Genomic DNA, 18,869 nt, shown 5'->3' with positions numbered 1-18,869 from the left:
CGCACACACGCACAAACAGGCGCTCGCACACAGCCTCGTGCCGACTCAACTGGCATAATTAGAAACATTTGGGATCATTTGCAAAGGGAACACGAGCTCTGATGGGAACCAGATGCACTACTGGGTTTCACCGAAAATACAGGAACCCCTATTTACGAGGGGCCATTACTGGCTCCTCATGCACCCAGGGAGGTGTGTGTCTGAGTCTGACTGTGTGCGTATATGTGTGTGTGTGTGTGTGTGTGTATGTTTATTGGCTGATTCAGTCCAGATCTGTAACATGAATATTGTTGGGGTTGCATCATCAATATTATATATATATATATATATATATATGGGTCAGGTTCAGTTGACTTTTGTTTTCTGTGCAATGAATGATAAGAGGGTTTGTAGTCACTGTACTGCAATTCGGCATACATTAAAGGTGGCCACACAGGAAGTTTAATGAGGGCGACATTCCCTTTTTAATAAAGTGTGAGAACACAGTTTCTTTGTTTTTATGATTCCATCTTTAGTCCTCAGTACATCTGTGTGCTTTTATATTGTAAAATTTCTCCTGTAAAGCTTCTCCTTTAGTTTCCTGCAACGAAAATAAACAATACAATTTGTTGATATTGCATGAAATGCTGCAATGTGAAGAATGAGTGTCGGCATCGCTGATGGCCCTTACCTTTTCACTTCAGTAGGCTTGCAGCACTATACTGCCACCTTGTGGTGAAGAAATAAACAAACGACAATTGTTTTTTGTTAGAGGGACAGGAAGCACACGGTAATGTTTCAGATCCGTCTAACAGCCATAAAAATATGATCAATGATATGTAGATAAACACAGCAGAGATCAAAGTTCTGTAGGCGGCAGTTTGTACCTGCTTACTTTCTCTGTTTACATCTCCACTTCATCATTTGTTATGCAGCCTTTTGGGATGTTCATTTGTTTCACTTTTGCAAATGAGGAGAACTTCCAACGTCTCTGCTCCCACAGTCAGCCACAGTTTCATCATCTTGCCTGGAACACAGAAAGTTAAAAAAACAAAACAAACTCTAGTCAAAACGTTATGTTAGAACCTGAAAGCACGAAGCGAAAAGAACTGCCTCATTTCCAAAACACTGAAGTCATTTGTTGGGCGCAGTGTGTGTGTAGCACAAGTGGAATCTGACTCAGGCTCAAGAAAGTGTTTCTGAAATGTTTTCATCAGCTTTTGTTTTTACTGGTACCTAATATTTCTAGATACTGTCATGCAGTTCACCCCCGTCATGCTGCGCCATGTCGCAACACGTTGTGTCAGACTCTGCTGTAATGCTGAGATTCCTGGTTGTTTGACTGTTGACACTGGTTCCTGCCGGGGATTTACAACATGAGTGTTTCCCTCTGGACCTTGGCAACACTCAATGAATAAAACTCGGACAGCACGCTGCGTCTAATCGCATCACGTCACGCCACGATGTGGACCTTTCGCTGGCTTCCCATCGATGAGCTCAGAGTGCCGCGCTGATCCGATCATCGCCACTCTTGATGTCATTCACCGCGTCCTGACAGGAGGACAGGAAGTGTCGCTGCTGGACATCCAGTGATGCTGATGCTCCTTAACGAACCTGCGACATCACTCATGTGCCAATAAACTGTTCGATGGACGGAAGGATCCCTGCAATCAAAGGGAAATTAAGTGGATTCAGTTAACTTTGTTTTGGTATACAACACTTTGTGTGTGTGTGTGTGTGTATGTGTGTGTGTGTGTGTGTGTTTGTGCGTGTATGTACCTGGTGCAGGTCGACAGATGGACAGCCGGACCTCAGGTGGTGTCGTTTTGAACAGCTTGAGTACTTTCTACAGGACAAAATGAGAACTGATCACTTACACATATCTAGTGTAACGTAAGCAAAGTGTCCCATATTGTTTGCATTTTCAGATCTTTATTTTAAATCCTGGACTGCAGCTGAACTGCCTTCAATGATTAGCAATCCCCAAAACTCCAAAGACATGCAGAAAACAGAATATTTAGCCTCCTGTTTACAGCCTTGTAGCTTTTAGCTTCCTGCTAAAACAGATGTTTTGTCAAACCTTTCACACCTTTTAAAGAGGACAATGACAAGGCAGCTGCAACATGGTATTAGAGGGTCAGAATCGGCACCTGGCTGGGGGTGTTGTCACTGTTCAAACTAAAAATCACCAAATGTAGAAGCGGGAAAGATCTATTTTAAATGTAAATATCCGAGTGTTGAAAGTTAACGGCCTCTGTCGTCAGCATTAATGGTGCCATTTGCAGTCAATATGGTTTGCATTCAGGTGAAGCCTCCACCTACTGGATAGGACAGCTCCTTGAGCGACTGGCCATTGATGGCTAACAGCACGTCTCCCTCCTGGATCCTCCCACTCTGCTGGGCCGGCTGACCAGGGAAAAGCTGTTTTATCCGGACAAGGCTGCCAAATTCCCGAGTGGGCGGATCCAGCTCGCACATCAGAAAGCTGAAGCCCAGACCGCTGGCATTCTTAGTCAGGGTCACTTCCTGGGTGTTATCTGAGAGTTTTTAGGGGAAGGGGTGGGGGTTATGTGTTAACAACCAGAAGAAAGATAAAAGGTCATAGGTCTGATTCATTTAGGGAGCAGGTGGACATAAAGGGAAGCATGAACAAAGAGAATATTTTTAAGAAAATCACAGAATCAAACTCACTTTACTCAGATTTGGGAGTGGTAGTGCATATTTACTATCTTATTCAAAACTTTTTCTACAGTGACACCTCAGTCCAAATTCTGACCCCGGGCGAGCGGATACTTGTTAAAAACAAAACAAAAAAAAAAACACCAGACAATACTTACTTGTACATTGATGTTAAGACTTAAAGTGCCACTATGATATTTTTCCTGCATCAGAATTATAGTTTTAACATGATTTTGGGGTTCATTAACTTGTAATGGAAAGAATGGCACCCGCTGCCATTGACACAGCACCCCCGCCTGGCCTCCTGTGGGGCTATGTAACTGTGGTTGCTTGACAGGCAACATCTCTCACGAAAAGAGGCCTCCCTTTGGAGCTACACCTCACTCCATGAGAACAACACTGCTTGCTTGGCTATGAGAGCTAGCTCAGTGATCTTCATGAGTTTGCAAAGACAGATGACAAAGGGAAGAAAAACATGCAACTAGAAGCGGGGGATAAGATAAGATAAGATAAGATAATGGCCAATTAGGGTGCTGAACAGTCCCACATCAGGCCAGCTAGGTCTGCTATTTTCATGTCAAGGGTGCAGTTTCACCCACACCAAGTCATTGAACAGCTGTAAAACAGATCTAGCAGTAAACCATTGGAAAAAAGATTTTAATTGGCTATTTTAAGTCCACAAATCCTTCAAATCTCTTAAAGGTTCACACTGATTCCACTAAAAAACACAGTCTTCCTTTTGAGTGACAGTGCAGCGGGGAAACAATGTTGGATGACAGATATAGAAGGACGGGCCAAAGGATAAGGCAGGCCGGAGGGATAAGCAAGACAGAGGTCAGGGTCGGCAAAGGAAGATCAGGATGAGAAGAAGGAAGTGTGTAAAAGTTCACCTTGAAGCTGCCAGACTAGCCTAGTTGGCATTAAAGCACACGGCAGCTTAAGGTTCTCTGACGCAGGCTCTTCCTCAGTTGGAGTTGTTATGTATGGTGGCGAAAGTTCCCTTTTTAGGAAAAATGGTCAATTCAAGAGCTGCTCTGGCAGATTCCTTGAGAAGCTCTGAGTTCTCTTGGACGTGTGGGACACCTAACCTAGCATTGTTCCAAATATAGTAGAGGGACAGTAATTGCACTGCCCCTTTCTAGTGCATTCCACCTCCAAAGCACTTTTCACTACTTGCCATTCACACACACACACACACACACACACACACACACACACACACACACACACACACACACACACTTAGTCACACCACCTGCAAGCAACTCATGGATTCAGGACTGTCAGATCACGGTATTGAATTGGCAGTCAATGGCCGTCAGATCGATCCCCCTCCTCTACCTGCATCCATCATGGCCAAGGAGGGCGGAGCTTAAGTTATATAGGAAGCCAGCTCTACAATGTCACACCCCTTTTCCCTGAGAACAAAGGAGCTGGCTGGCCGCATGTCAGGAGCCACAGCGTAGTTGTCTGTACTGAGTCCGTGAAATGTGAGTTTATGTTATATTTCTGTATTTAGAAACTGATTATGTGCGGCCTGTTTATGTTCAGAGAGTTATTCCTTATTTCAAGAATGTTTGTTTAGAATAGAGGCCCTGTGTTGATTTGGCTCAATATTTACCTTTTATTTTATTTCCTTCCATCAGAAAAAATCAGTACAAACAATACCCTTCACAATAAACTATTGGATCATCACCTCATCTGCCTCCATCTGACTGTTTTAATAGACAGACCCATTGAGTTGATCACCCCCTGGAACCAGACTGTTAACTAGCCTTACATCTACAAAGCAAATATTTTACAATGTTGTTGTTCATTGCAGCTCATTATAGATCCACTACACGGTGATTTCCCTCGATTTCCCGCAGCACTGTACATGTGCAGTTTACGGAATAATGCACAACTAACAATAACAAACCCAAGTTTGGTCTCACTGTCACAGAAACAGACAGATATCAACGTGACCATGTCCAAGGCCACTGCCGTCACTTCAACCATCAAATTACAGCCAGTGCAAATGCTCTTTTACTCCCCCCCCCCCCCCACACACACACACACACACACACACACACACACACACTTTGGGGATTAGATCAACCCATGATTCCCAAGCTTGGCATCGCTGCTGCTCACTGCTCCCTCAGGGGATGGGATCAAATGCGGAGGAAAAATATTGGATCCGTCAGGTCGTGATGATCAGTGGGACTTTACCCTTTGAAGTGCTTTATCATTGCAATACAGCAAAAACCAACACGTTTCTGCAGTGGTGTCATTTTAACTCCCAACACTGACCTAACAAGTCTCAACGCCCAACCTGGCCCAGCCTACCCACCTTTAGTGGCGAAGCTGTAGTCCTTGTCCCGCTCAGACATCCTGTTTGGAGGAGTATGGAACGACAAACGGTTGTTGGCCTTTGACGGGCTGCTGGCTGAACTGTTGCTGTGATTGGAGATGCTGCTGCTGGTCTCCGCGCTCAGAGAAACCCTGGGCAGGCTCAGCGACACCCTCTCAACAACCAGGGTCACCACCTGAATCAAACATGTAAAGGGCATGGCCAACGCCTGAATGGTAGGAATATTCAGAAGGATTCAGCGGAAGGGATGTGTGGTGGTGAAGTGATGATGAGCGAATGGTGTTTGTACATGTCGTGACATACTAGGATGTGGAAACATATTGATGATCCGTGGCATTGCTACAGCCTGAGAAAGTTCAGGATGTAATGGTGGAAGGTCAAGTTACAGTTCAAAACTATCTGAGGCAAGAGAAAATAATCTTTCGGTAAAACTTATTTAACATGTTTGTTCAGTTTTAACTTGGCTCATTTCCTACCTGATATACTGAAGGGTCATGTTTTGGCTTGACATGTTTTTTTTAACATCTAATAATCAACATACAAAGACGAATGGAACCACAAATCTAAATCTTTAGTCAATGCACTGCCACAAAGAAACATATTGATTTGCTCCAAACCCCTTCTCACTGTCTGGATTTGGCGAAGTCAGTGTTGTCCTTTACCTCTTCGGTTTTACTCAGACACTCCACAGCTTGTTGGTAGGCGAAGCCCTGGAAGCTAATCCCGTCTACCTCCAGCAGTCTGTCGCCTGTGGAGGACATCAAAAGCACAGAAAAATTCCCATTCCAGTCAGCTGCCTCTGAACTGTGGTGCCCTCCCTTTTTTTTCTCAGGGAAGCAGCGGCGGAATGTCAGGCGCGTCCGCGCCTAATTCTCAAAGGTGTTAAATCTCGACCACAAAGGTGTCAAACGATGTGTTGTTTGTCTATTAGCGACACTGGCGTGGCTCTGGGGACAGAGCATATAAATAGCTATACTCACGGCCCATAATATGCTGCTGATCATTCATCGTCAAGAGAGGGCTGGTTAAATTCCGTGGGTATAGTGTGTTGTTTGCTTTGTGTATGTGACAACTGAAGTGAATCCCAACTTTAAACTGTTAGGTTGAGTCATTACTATGCTGAGACACAAGTAGGCTAAGCCACGAAATGTTGTTCATTTTGTAAATGATCAATCTATAGAATTAACTTCCCATAATAAATGAATTTGCTGTCACCACTTATGTTTGCGGGGGTGCGAGAACCACTGCAGACGAAGGGAGTAGAATGTGCAAATTCCACACGTTGGAATCAAACCCGTCCCCTTCTTGCAGTGAGGCAGTTCCACGCCTTTTCAGTCTACATCACATCTGGAGTGCTGGAGCACAATGTTTTGGAACCCTGACCCAAGAGTCACTGCACCACTAGACCACCTCCAAACTTTACTGAATGTATGGATGGATAAATGGATTGGTGGATGGAAGGATGGGTTGGACGAGTGGGTGTCCATGCTATTGGCTCTCTGTATCATGCAGTATTAAACCTATTAGGAAATGCTAGATATGGTATGAAGTAACATTACCTGTGCGCAGGCGTCCGTCTCTCTCCGCAGCCCCTCCTGGAACAAGGCTCCTGATGTAGATCCCGCCATTGGAGAGGCTGGTGTTCACACCACCCTGAAAGTTTTTGGCAAAAAAAAAAAAAAATCCAAACAGATCTGTGAGCTGTGACAAATGGAATGACTGGGTTAACAATAATTTGTCTAAAGAAAACAGGAACAGTTGACAAGGTAACTCACGGAGATGCTGATGCCCAGACTCCCAGAGATCTTCCTGAGGTCTACGGTGATCTCCTCAGGCCTCACGCAGTTAATGTTGGGAGACAGAGAGAAGCTGTCCTGCGAGCAATGTGGACAAAAGCAAGGGCTTCAGTCCTCCACCAGTAGCTCAGTCCTTCTTGGACCGAAGCTATTTAGTGCTTCTGTCCTGCAGCTCGATGAGGTGCCAGGTGTCTTACCTGTGTTCGGAGGACGTCTCGGGGGACGTTAAGCCTGTTGCCTGTCTTCGGCGTCATCATGACTGAAACGATCTCATCCAGGCTTTCATCGCCTGATTTTCCGTCTGCAGTCAGCGTAGTCTGTGACCCGTAGTTCTTCAGCACAGACGAGCGCACACTGGTGGGGCTGACGGTGACTGTAGATGCAGAGCATTTAGTGCTTGAATGTCAGGAATTATCAATATATCTTGCAGTAGGAACCTTATAAGAGAGCTTTCCGAGGAACTACAAAATGCAGACACTTTGCCTATTTTGTCTGCTGGATCTGGGTGTCCAAGATGGGATTTTTACACCCTAAAATATGCCAACAAGTGTCTTCCAAGTAAAGTGGAACTTTTTCGGATGAGGCCTGCAGTTCTGAAGAATTTTGATTTGTTACGTTTCTGTTATTGAGCTTCCAGTCAGCGTCTACAGGCTCAAGACTGTTTGTATCAAACAGTAAAGCAAATTTTATTTTGCATTTTTGCCACGGAAGACACCGGAATAGGAACCAGAGACCATTATAACACTGACACGATTCTCCTATATATGTCTGAAATGTAATTTTTTTATGTTAGTCTTTTTAATTTTTTTCAAGTCATTGAATCAGAGCAGAGAGATGATTCAAACTTAAACAAATAATTGTGTGTGTGTTTTTTCTCAGTTGAAACTTGTGTTTAATGTATAAATTGCAACCGCGATGACGATGAAGCAAGCAATTTAATCAAAGTTGAACTTTGTCACAAGGCAAACGAGCATTGTCACTCTGTCACATTTTTATAATTCTACAAAGACAGTCAAGATGACACAGCAGTAGTTCAAACAGCAGTAGTATCAAAAAAAAGCAGACGCATCAGAAGAACAAACCGAAATTACCCACAAAACAAAGACATGGTTTAGATTCAGTGTATAAAGCAGCAAAGAAACACACACACGCACACACACAGAGCACCTTTTGGCTGTGAGATAATGAGCTGCACCTCCTCGGGGCTGTTCTGTATGACCTCCGCTGCCTCGCTGAAGGTCACGCCCTCCAGGCTGATGTGGTTCAGCGAGATCAGACGACCACCTGCAGCCAGAGGACACGATAAAATTATCCTGGTGTCCAATAATGCCGGAGGCCAAAGACCTCAAAAACAACCTCTGAACTCCGAGAGGGCCACTCCCACTCGCTCTCGGCTTCCTCTTTCGTCACTCACACCGTGTTTCCTGTTATATGGAAGAAAGGGCTGGATCTTTTCACATCACGAATTAGGTGAGATTGGCAGAGGATACGTCTAGACTAGAAATGTTTTCCACCCATTTCTACAAAAATACACAAATAAAAATCAAATATTCACACCCCCCTGGCCCTGGGTGCAGGAGAAACGGGTATAGATGCTGGATAGATGGATATTCATCTCATTCTGTACCTGGCCTGATGCGTCCGTCTCTATCAGCAGGTCCATTAGGCACAATTGAAGCCACAAAGGTGCCTAAGTCAAAGTGTCCCACTGTGTCCTCTCCGACTATCACTATGCCTGCAAGAGCACAAAGGCACAGATCTCACTACAAGCCAACCGCCTCACAGAATTACTTTTCATGGTATTTGCTATGTAATGCAATGAACTGTGCGGCAACAATCAGTCAGGTTAGTGCAACTTCATCACAAGCATTAAAAATCATTTGTGCACTGATCAGCTCACCCAGGCCCAACTTTGGGTCTTTCTTGAGAGAAACACATAGAACTTCTCTCTCTGTGGATGATCCCAGTTTTGGTGGTGTTTCTACAAAACAAAAAAGTGACAGACAGACAGGAGATTATTTCTTCTACTTTGATGCAGGTTAAAATCAGTCAGGACGAAGCATTTGAAACTGTCTTGCACTAAAAGAGATTTGGAGCCTTTTTGTTTTTACGTTTTTCAATGACTGTAATTTAACATGGAACGTGCGACTCATTTGAAAATTTGTTATTTGCAAAGATTTACACTCTAGGTCATCAACATTATATCGTTTTACTATGTCTTCCTAGAAATAAAAGGTTTTTAAAACATTTATGACAAGTTTTCTCAGTCCAGTGCATCAAACTGCAACAGGGAGACTTCAATCGTGTTGCTTGCCAGTAATCTGTGTAATACTACATGGCATACTGTGTTATGTTTCTCACAAAGGTCACATCATAAGCTTGAGCAGTTGCAAAGAGACGGGAGTGCCAGCGCATCTACCTCTGGCTGCTGGAGAACCTGAAGGCGCCTCGGATCCACTTTTCTGAGAACAGGCGGGGGAGCGCATCCCGATGCTGCTGCGCTGACTGCTGGAGCAGGTACTGCAGAAAAAGCAGGAAACAAACAAACAAACAAACAGAAAAACAAACAAACAGTGGATGCTGTTAGCGTTTGTATTTTCGTTAAAACATTGCAGTTAAATGACTGACTGTTAAAGCCAAAACGCAGATACAAAAAATTCAGAGAGCTGAGTGTCTGTGTTTGTTTTCTCACCTAGCGGCATGTGCTCGTTTGGTAAATATGTTAGCATCAGTAATTACTATTCATGCCGGTGGCATTAGTTGTTAATGCAGTGGCATGGAAACTAAAGATTTGTCCTCTAATCCTCCAGCTATGCTGAGCACTATGGCAAACTCTCCTCTCTATCTTTGAACCTTGCGCTGCTCTGCTGGTGTCAGTAGCCATGTCTTTTTGCATCGTTATTTTTGTGTTTGAAATAGAATTTCATTTTTAAAAATTCAAATTCAATTCAATTTTAAAATGCAACTTGTATCCACAATTGCAAGAATTAAGGTTTATTTCTTCAGGGTACAGTCCAAGTAGGGCTGTGCTTGTCGGGCTCCAAGTCAAGTTCCTTTGATCAGTGTGTGCACTCCAAGTTAGCGAGGCACAAGACGCACTTTAAAAAGGTGGGCTTTCGCACAGTACAATTGTTCTTGAAAATAAAATTGCTCAAGCAATGGTGTCAAAGGGTTTGAGTTGGTAGGGCTAAGTGTGGTTGTGGCTATGTTTGGAGCTCTTTAAGAGATACTAAAACATCTACTACGTATGTTGAGGCAAACCGTGCGTTCAGGCTAGTGGGCCGCTAAGCAGGGAGGACGACAATCCGGAAGCACACAAATGATGCGGTGGGCTCGTACCTCTGCTCGTTGAGGCACTGGCGCTGCTGCTTGATGCGGGCCTCAATCCTGGCCGCGACATCGTCACAGAGCTTGGTCAGGGTCTCGTTCTGAGGAGTGGTCAAGCCGCTGTCGTCCTGTGGCGCGTCTGAACAGGAGAAGGGCTTGAGGTGGCTGCTTTGGGTGCGAGACACGCTGGCATACTGCAAAATGCTCTCCTCTACATGGAATACAAAAGGGTGGTGGGGGTGCAGTAAGGCTTTACTGTGCTGTCCCCAAAGGCTGTTGGGTAGAAGAGGCGATGGTGGTGTAACTGACCGAAGACCATGCTGTGGCTGAGCTGGCGAGAGCTCATCTCATTGTTGAACTTGTGCTGGGCCGAGCAGAGGTTACACAGGTACTTGGCCGTCCTCGATCTCTCCGTGATGTAGATGTACTTCTTTTTGCCAGCGCGACTCTCCACTACAAACTTCCGCCGCTGCAAAGACATGCAGGAGTTGATTACTGCGGCACTAACGAACACGACGGGAGCTCAAGCGAATGAGAAAACCATGCGGCTTACGTTTGAGGAAATGGTTGCCGTGTCCCTCCAGTAGAAGTTTTGACTGGTGGAGCGGCAGCCGTCTTTAATTTCGTAAACGACGACACCTTTGGCACAAACACCGAGGATGATCTCACCCTCTTGGGGCTTTTTCTCACGCATCACACGATAGAGCAAAATCCCGTATTCTGGCAACTGCTGACACACCTGAAGGGAGAAGTTGAACTAGTAGCAGTGCTTCAAACGTCAACAACATAATTTTTCTGTTTGTTGCTACCTTGAGGAACTCAAACTCTGACTCATCAGCGAGCATCTGAGCGTTGTTGCTGTGAAGTCGCTGCAGCTCTCCCTGAATGTAAGGCAAGGCACGTTTCTCCATCACGCTCTTGGGGACATACTGGTCAGGACGGTAGTAATTCCTTCCGTAGACCTGAACAACAAAAATAAAAATGATTCATGCTGTTGACGCTAAATAAGCACTGACAGCATTGGGGTCATGCACTGCTATCTGAGGGATGATGCATTAGCTTGAGATACTGCTGGAGGATCATATAAGCCATATGCCAGATACACACATACATACAGATAAAAAGTTCAGTCTGTACTCTTTGTTTATTGCGTGTGTTTCTACATTTGTCCTGTGTGGGATGACAACCAATTACCACAAGTGCAAGATGCCTTTTTATCATTCATTCTATGTAAATGACGTATAAGAGTGGGCAGTAGTGCTCAGCATGAGGTTCTAGCCTTGGTATAAGGTCCTATGATACACAAAAGTCACTTTACTAATGTAAGAATCCTGAGTCCATGTTGTCCATCCTTTGCCTCTGCTCATCCTATAAGAAAAAATGGGCTAAACATGGGCTACAGCTCTGGAAATCGGCCCTTTGTGACATCAAACCAGTCTGGTTTTGGGACTGGTTTTTGCCCCCTTACAAATATATAAAAGGTCTAACAAAGTATAAAAATATACAACCTCAAAGTAGACAGAGGACGCTAAAAGGAGCCTCAACCTATTCATTAACATATGAATATACAATAAAAAAAAAAATATGCCCGCTATACTCAATATGTTTAAAATTTGTGGTGCCAAACCTCAGGCATGCAGTCTCCACATTCTGCTTGGAGTGCCAGAGCTCCTAAGTGCAGAGCAGTCTCCTCGTGGCAGGACAGTCGGTCGTCCAGCAGGTCTCTTCTGAGCTGTAGGTAATGCTGGTGGCGGGTCTGTTTGTGCCTGACACACAGGGTCGTCCACAGTTAGAGGACTGCATTGGCATTTTGCAAAGCACCTTTCCACACCTTTAGAAACAAAACATCCAAGGGCAGAAACTTACAAAAGCAGAGAAATGTCAGTGACAAAGAATTTGACCCTGAAGTAAAGGACAAAGGTGGTTGTAGGCACTTTCTTCCAGCCATCTGGAGCCACTTTGGAAATCTTGGTATCGTTGTCCACATAGAAAAACTCATTGTCTAGGGACAGAATAGAAAGAGCCTCTTAAATAAGTTGAATACTCTTCGTGTAGCTGAAAGATAGTGTTTAACCAACCACTTTACCATCAATATAAGCAAGGCCAAAGTAGAAATGTTCTATCAGGTTTGAATGGGCCACAATCATGTCGAAGACGTCAACCCCTCTAGATTTCACCTCGCACTTCACCAGGATGTTTTGACCATTTGGCATCACCACGGTCAGCTCTCTCTGGGTGGTTGTGGTTTTCCCTTTTTTTGACTGCACATACACAAGGAAGAATATGGAGAAATTAAATAACATTTTTTTTAATCAAAGGTGAAGTCAGAATTTGCCATTCTAGACTGTAAAAACTGTAAGAACTTCTTGTGGAAATATGTCATCAATATATCAACAGAAATGCATTCCTTTTGTTAACCCACCACAATGGATCCAGGTAGCTCCAAGACTACTTGTGGCTCATCTAACATCCTAATAAACTCGGGGCCCATTTCCTGTGACAGAATATCAAAGAGATGAACAAATCTTCCATCTGAAGTATTTATTTGTCTCATACGTTTTTACTATGAAATCTAAAAAGGCAAACCCAAACCTTCATTTTCTTGTCTGTTAAACTCATTGTGGATTGTGAAAGGGACCGCGAGTTGGTGTTTCGATTGCCATCCAAGTATGGACTGCAAGGGCTGCGGTTCAGCTGCTGCCAGTCATAACTCTCCCTGTGCCGGTGTCCAGAGGGAATCCTGAAAAAGAAAATGAGTTTTGCATCAGTCCCGTGGCAGGTGAGATCCATCACTCATGCCAAAATTACAAAGAAAACATTCATACATGGCCCATTCCCCAATTCCCAACATGTCAATGTAAGGGAGAAAATATTGACCAGGTATATGGCATAGATGTATTTGCACTCATTATACCCCGAGGGATCGCCTGAATAAGATGCTCCAGAGAAGGTCCTGGACATCTTCTTCTTCAGCGACCATGTGGAGGGACTAAATGAGCCTCCTGAAAAGCAAAGTGAACCTTAGAATCCATATCCAAATATTGTAACTTTATGATCTTGCTAAATATCAATGCTGATCAATAATCCATGGACCGTCTTCATCCAAGCTACTGCCCGTGGTCACTTCAACCTTTGTTACTTCCTTACAGAATAATACCTTAACCCCAGCTGCCATTTTGGCTGGAGTTAGTTGCTTTATTATTGTTATTTCCTATGAAAAAAGCAAACCTAACCCAAGCTGATTGAATGGATGGCCAGACAATTTTAGGCTATTTGGTTGCTGTGCATTACAGTAGTTCTTAGTACTGTCACTTGCCCAGCAGCAAGGTACCTTGTTTGGTTTATGAGGAGTTTAAATGTTCTCCCTGTGCTTACGTGGGTCTTGTCAGAGCACTGTGGTCTACTCCCACAGTCTAAAGTCCCTTCTAAACTGGATAGTTGCTGATTTTAGCCTTGTTGTAACTGGAATTTGTTGACAAATGAAGTCCATCCGCTAAAAACTCAGCAGCACTCAATTACTCGATGTATCAATGAATGTATGTGCAGAAGATGACGAAAGAAAAGTAATCAATCAACATCTTTCAAACACCTACAAATATATATTTTTTGCCAAAATCATCACTATTCTTTTACTTGATGGCATGACTGAAGAACAATTGATGATAAAGACATAACAAATTCATGTCTCACTGTGCAATCTGTCCCGGACCATCTGACTGCGGTCTGTAAGCTGGGGTCCATTTTCAGCCAACGACATATGATCAACCTGGAATGATATTAACATCATCACCAACTTCAGGAAATGACCAATGAGTTGGGGCAAGACTACAAAGCACACAAGTGACCCGGGCGCACAGCTAAAACTAAGGCCATCAAACACTGACAGAGTTTCTGTAGACATTCTCCACCAGTTGTCGGATCAGCCTCTCAGGAGGAAGCAGCATGGCGGCCTTGTGGTGAAGCTCGCAGGCCTCCAGCACCGTCAGCAGGTCTGTACGCCTCAGCACCGTGTCCTCGCACATGCTCAGCAGCAAACCCTCCAGCTCTGCACTCAGCTGGACCGGCTGTGAAGAAACAGGTAACAGCAGAGCGGGTGATTGTGCAAGAAGTCAGGCAGTACAAATCAGGGGATGAGCTATGGGTGGAAAATGGCGAAGGGTACCTGGTTTTGAGGTAGATGATAATCAACGCACCAATAAAGAGTCATCCCCAGGGAATACAGGACCATCTGAGGACACAGTCAATGAGGAAACGATTCTGTTGTCTAGTTTGGCTAGTTTGGTTCATTTACAAGGCTCTCGCTAACAGCACGGCCCAGATATATATATATATATATTTTTAATTTCTTTGTGGAAATGTCAACTTTTTAATTTTTAACAAACAAGAAGGTTCATGGCACATGTCCACCAAAATAACTGAGGTTTAATACATGACGTTTTGTTCATGTTTTGCACCCCTGCTTCAACAAAGGTTGGGCTAACCTTTTCAAGTGCAGTCCTCGTTGAGGCTGCGTGACCCTGCTGGACCTCTGGAGCCGTGAAGGAGGCCATATCCTCATATCGGGGGCAACTCTTGAAGGCCATACTCCCGTTGGCTGACAGTAGCACAGAGCCAGGACTCAGCACACTGCACATGTTGCCTGACCCTAAATGCAAATCATAAAAAACTCTTTGTTACATGTATATTTTAAAGTGCACTACCCAAAAAAATAGTTACTAGTAGCTTGAATCTTGAATGTTAATCTCAAAAAAAATAAAAAACAAAAAAAATCTTACACCCAAACAACAAGTGAAATTAGGTGGAATTGGGACACAGTGATGGGGTGTTACCTTTTCTGGAAATGTCTAGTAAGGCCTCAGTGGTGGCGAGCAGCAGACACCAGACTTCATCTTCATCCAGCGGTAAACCCCGGGCCTCCAATACCTCTGCCAGGGTCACAAATGTCCCCATACTGTTAAAACAAAAGCACATAAGTTGCAGGTCAATGCAAAATTTTGGATCAGTAGTGGGGAATTAATCAGCTTTCAAAGCATTATAAAGGGCCAAACCCAAAAAGACAGACATTGTCAGTCTCACCTGCATATGAAGACCTATTGTTTTTGCTGTTTCTTTCTTCTTTTGTTTCTCTGAAGGCTCTTTGAAACCAAATTAACCCCCTAAACTCCAAAACTCGCCTAGGACGAGTGAAGATTTTAAGAAAATAAAATAATAAACCTCAAGATGCCAAGATTTACTCTCTATTACTTCCAAGAAACACTAAAATAACCACTATGGCCCTGTAGCAATGTCGTAGAGAGATGCAATATTTAATTTTTTGCCTCTTCAAGATCTACACATTATACACTGATACCCCTGAACCTAAATCCAACATAAAAATTTGAAATTGTGGTTTAAACAAACATTTTCTTTGGTTTAAAATTAGGACTAAGGAGACGTTGCTTATGAAAAATATTGTCTATCCATTGTTGTTGTTGGTGGCCTGAAAAGCCACCAAAATGTGCATCTGCGTGATTCAAAAGCTACATGGATAAAATCACAGCATAGACCTTCTGCCTGTCAGTTTCAACCTCAGCATCCTTCTACTGATATTTTCACTGTCCAAGTCTGTCCTCTCTGGCTTCATCTCCAAAACATATAACACACACTGTCCCTCTGATGAACTCATTCTTGATCCTTTCCATCCAGGTCACTCTCAAAGAGCAACACCTTTCCTTGATACCGTTGTCACACCTGAGCCTTTTCTCCACCTGTCACAACTCTTTCCCACACCCTCTGTTGCTCCCGACTGCTGACCCCGAGTGCTTAAAATCCTCCACCTTCTTTATCCCTACTCCTTGTAACTTCAGTGTTAATACTTTGGTCCATGTCATTCACACACACATTGTGTCTTGCTGCTGCTAACCTTTAGCCTCTCTAGATTTTCCTCCACTAAAGATCTCAACGTCATCTGCAAAATCATAATCCTTGGAGTTTCCAGTCTGACCTCCTCTGTCAGCCAATCTATCACCATAGCAAATGAGAAAGGGCTCAGAGCTGTTCCTTGATGCATCCCACCTCCACCTCGATCCCCTCTGTCACGCGTAAAGCACCCCTGACCACTGCCCCACTCCAGCGCATTTCTGTGCCACTTCAGATTTCCAGCTGAAAACCCTTGACAGGTTGGAATCCCACAGAGAACACACTGCAAGTCACAGGTCAGAGTTGGAGACAGACAAGCTGAGGGTTTAATTACGCTGAGGGTTTAGAATTAAATCTAATTAGGCACCAATCCAACCCTTCAGGCATTCCCTTTTAACACTTTCCCAATCTAAACATGGCATAGTTCCATAGGAGCAGACTAGAGAAGGGGAGTTCAAATGTTTCCAATCAACCCAAGATGACAGAGCAAAATCAGCTTGCTTAGTTTACTGTGTATTTTAAGTTGCATGTTGAATGTTGCTGTGAACATGCTGTGAATCTGCTTTCTTTTAGTTTAAAGCCTGTGGGCAGAGTGGGCGTCTGATATGGTGAAATTGGTTTCAGTTCATTATTTTTAGTGGGCCATCACAATGCATCTTTTAGTAATTACGGGAACATGATTTGAATAGAGACAAATCAGGAAGTAATACAAAGGTTGGATTACATTCGGCTAAATCAAAAATCTTAGATTTTGATTGAAACTTTTTCTTCTTTTCTTAAAAATAAAATAATTGAAATGAAATATAAGACATACAAAGAATTTGTTCAGAATACTTATAATTATTCCAATAGTCACATGGGGAATTTATCCATTTTTGATTTACCAACTGAGGCAGATTTTCTAATGATTTAGGGATCAAACAGAAAATCATGTTTCTAATACTATATATTTAAATTGCTGTAATATAGTTGGGTTGCACCTTCAATTAGTCAGAAGTAGTTGTAAGAACTGACTCGCCCTGCCCAGGACAAACAAAAATCAAACCTGACTTTAAGAACTAAGCCGGTTCCCTTGTTCAATCCACGAACCCCACACCAGGATTAGGACAAATCACCGGTGAATAACCAGATTAACACAAACATTATGTTTTAACATCATGAGCAGTAATCTCTGTAAACCTGAGTTTCTATTGTTAAACAATGTCATTAACGTCAGCATGTTGCAGTGGCAGCAGGAAGGGTTATATTGCATTGCATTTGTTATGTTCCGGGTGAAGGACTCTGAAGGATCACTGATTAATGGTTTTGTTTATTGAATATACTCTTTGACTGCTGTTGGCCCTCTTCTGTCTAGACACAATGCAGACTCTCTGCTTTTACATGTGTTTCACCCTGTGACCTCTCTGAGACAAAAGACAGAAGTAAAGCTCTGACAGTGGGCAGACATGAGTCTGCGGCAGCTCTCCAGTGAGATCACTGTGTTGTCAGTCATACCAAATGCACATGTACTGGTGAAAAAAAGTCTAAACGTATTTCTTCCAAGCAGAAAATAGACACTTTCCTAGAATGATTCTAATGCTCTCAGCCTGGTGTCATCTCTTTTTAGTTAAAGCTCTGAGGTTTCTTCTCACTCATCATCCATTTATGTAAATGCTACCAGAGTTAAAACATTTTAACACTCTTTACTATATTGCTAATTCAATACAGATATTGCTTTTATACTGTTGTGTAGTTAAAGCAGCAGTTAACATTAAAAAAATATAAACCTGATTACATCAAAGTAAATTCCTAGTCTTAAACACTCTTCTTCACTCTTCTGAAACACTGTTCAGACTCTCTTGGCGGGTTAATTGAATAATGTGCATACTGGTATAGCTCAGACACATTTTATTGCCTACCTTATTTCATCTGGTGTCTGAGGAGATTCCTCTTAAGTTCCTTTAGACATCCACGTCTCTGCACCTTAATCCGTCTTCCGCTCATGCACCCCACGCTGCCCTCTCTACCCTCCTCTCGCTCGTCGCAGCACAACAGGGCCTCATTTTCTCAAGACAGATCAACTGCCTGCCAACAAAGGACACATTAGCTCCATAACATAATTTGCCGTGTGCGCTCACCAGTGATGACGTGTTGTTTCTGCGTTTTCCTTCATTTTCAACTATTTTTAGACTAGCCAACATAAGAACCTAATTGGATTTGCAGCACAAGCTAATGACAGATGGGGCAGCAAAGGACCAATCCACTGCAGACAGCAGTGTGCTAATCTGCTGTTTTAACTGCAGATGACACATTAATTGTCCCACAGTGTTTTATTTTTTTCATTTTAAGAATGGAAAATCTTGCATGCTTAGAATTTCTATTTTCTCAGCTTTGTAAAAATTAATTTAATGTAACATTTGAAATGTTACCCACTTCAATCTATTGAACTGACATCTTAGTGGCTGAGTTGCAGGTGCTGAGCTGTATAAGGGAGACAATGTGACTCCCCTCCACCCCTGTTGATGTCTTAGTGTACTTTTATTTTGAACACCGACATTTTTAGAATAGTTTTAAGTAAGCATTTTATATTTTACATAGTAATATTCTTCCTCTTAAATGTGAGCGTGTTTGTGAGCCCTGTCGAAGAAGAATTTCTGTCACCATCTGGAACAGACAAAGTATTCTATTCTATTCTAAATTACTCTGTTCTGATGCTCCGCTATAACCACAATAATAGTCTTTTTTTTTTTTTTTTTTATATCTATGCTGCGATTTAAAAACCACATGAATTTCCCATTTTGAAATTAACAATACTGTTGTTTTACTGTACTTATCTTGTTCGTAGCACAACATACAAG

At 43.1% G+C, this 18,869-nt stretch overlaps 1 protein-coding gene across 6 annotated transcripts; it reads right to left on the bottom strand.

The window, feature by feature from the left end:
• Positions 1–490: 490 nt before the first annotated feature.
• Positions 491–18,695, bottom strand: frmpd2 (FERM and PDZ domain containing 2). Of its 6 annotated transcripts, XM_076034732.1 has the most exons (32): positions 17,931–18,695; positions 14,964–15,085; positions 14,616–14,779; positions 14,297–14,362; positions 14,019–14,198; positions 13,825–13,900; positions 13,049–13,136; positions 12,727–12,874; positions 12,557–12,628; positions 12,221–12,395; positions 12,001–12,136; positions 11,762–11,900; positions 10,944–11,096; positions 10,688–10,873; positions 10,444–10,603; positions 10,147–10,345; positions 9,227–9,327; positions 8,708–8,788; positions 8,435–8,542; positions 7,975–8,091; positions 7,005–7,180; positions 6,787–6,885; positions 6,571–6,664; positions 5,674–5,759; positions 4,991–5,186; positions 2,302–2,516; positions 1,759–1,825; positions 1,451–1,643; positions 1,216–1,337; positions 867–1,006; positions 671–708; positions 491–580 (listed from the first exon to the last, which is right to left on the bottom strand). In XM_076034732.1, the coding sequence occupies exons 2-28, from the start codon at positions 15,082–15,084 to the stop codon at positions 1,606–1,608; spliced, it is 3,441 nt and encodes a 1,146-aa protein (XP_075890847.1). In that variant the 5' UTR covers position 15,085; positions 17,931–18,695; the 3' UTR covers positions 491–580; positions 671–708; positions 867–1,006; positions 1,216–1,337; positions 1,451–1,605. The 6 variants fall into 6 exon arrangements, with proteins under 6 accessions (XP_075890847.1, XP_075890845.1, XP_075890846.1 ...); XM_076034730.1 differs by having other exon boundaries at positions 1,216–1,643; XM_076034731.1 differs by having other exon boundaries at positions 867–1,337.
• Positions 18,696–18,869: the final 174 nt, after the last annotated feature.

This window comes from Nelusetta ayraudi, unplaced genomic scaffold, assembly GCF_046127955.1.
Source record: "Nelusetta ayraudi isolate G7.1 ecotype Tasmania unplaced genomic scaffold, CSIRO-AGI_Nayr_v1 ptg000042l, whole genome shotgun sequence".
NCBI lineage: Eukaryota > Metazoa > Chordata > Actinopteri > Tetraodontiformes > Monacanthidae > Nelusetta > Nelusetta ayraudi.
The sequence above is the reverse complement of the archived record's forward strand: the minus strand, read 5'-3'. Positions and strand labels throughout refer to the sequence as shown.

What these genes read in the sequence shown, in the direction of transcription:
- frmpd2 (XM_076034729.1), bottom strand. Translation starts at nt 15,084, where the DNA reads ATGGGGACATTTGTGACCCTGGCAGAGGTATTGGAGGCCCGGGGTTTA. An exon ending in AGCTACCTGGATCCATTGTG is followed by an intron (nt 12,396 to 12,556) that starts GTGGGTTAACAA and finishes GTGTATGTGCAG; the next exon opens with TCAAAAAAAGGGAAAACCAC. An exon ending in AGGTTCTCCAGCAGCCAGAG is followed by an intron (nt 8,789 to 9,226) that starts GTAGATGCGCTG and finishes TTTGTTTTGTAG; the next exon opens with AAACACCACCAAAACTGGGA.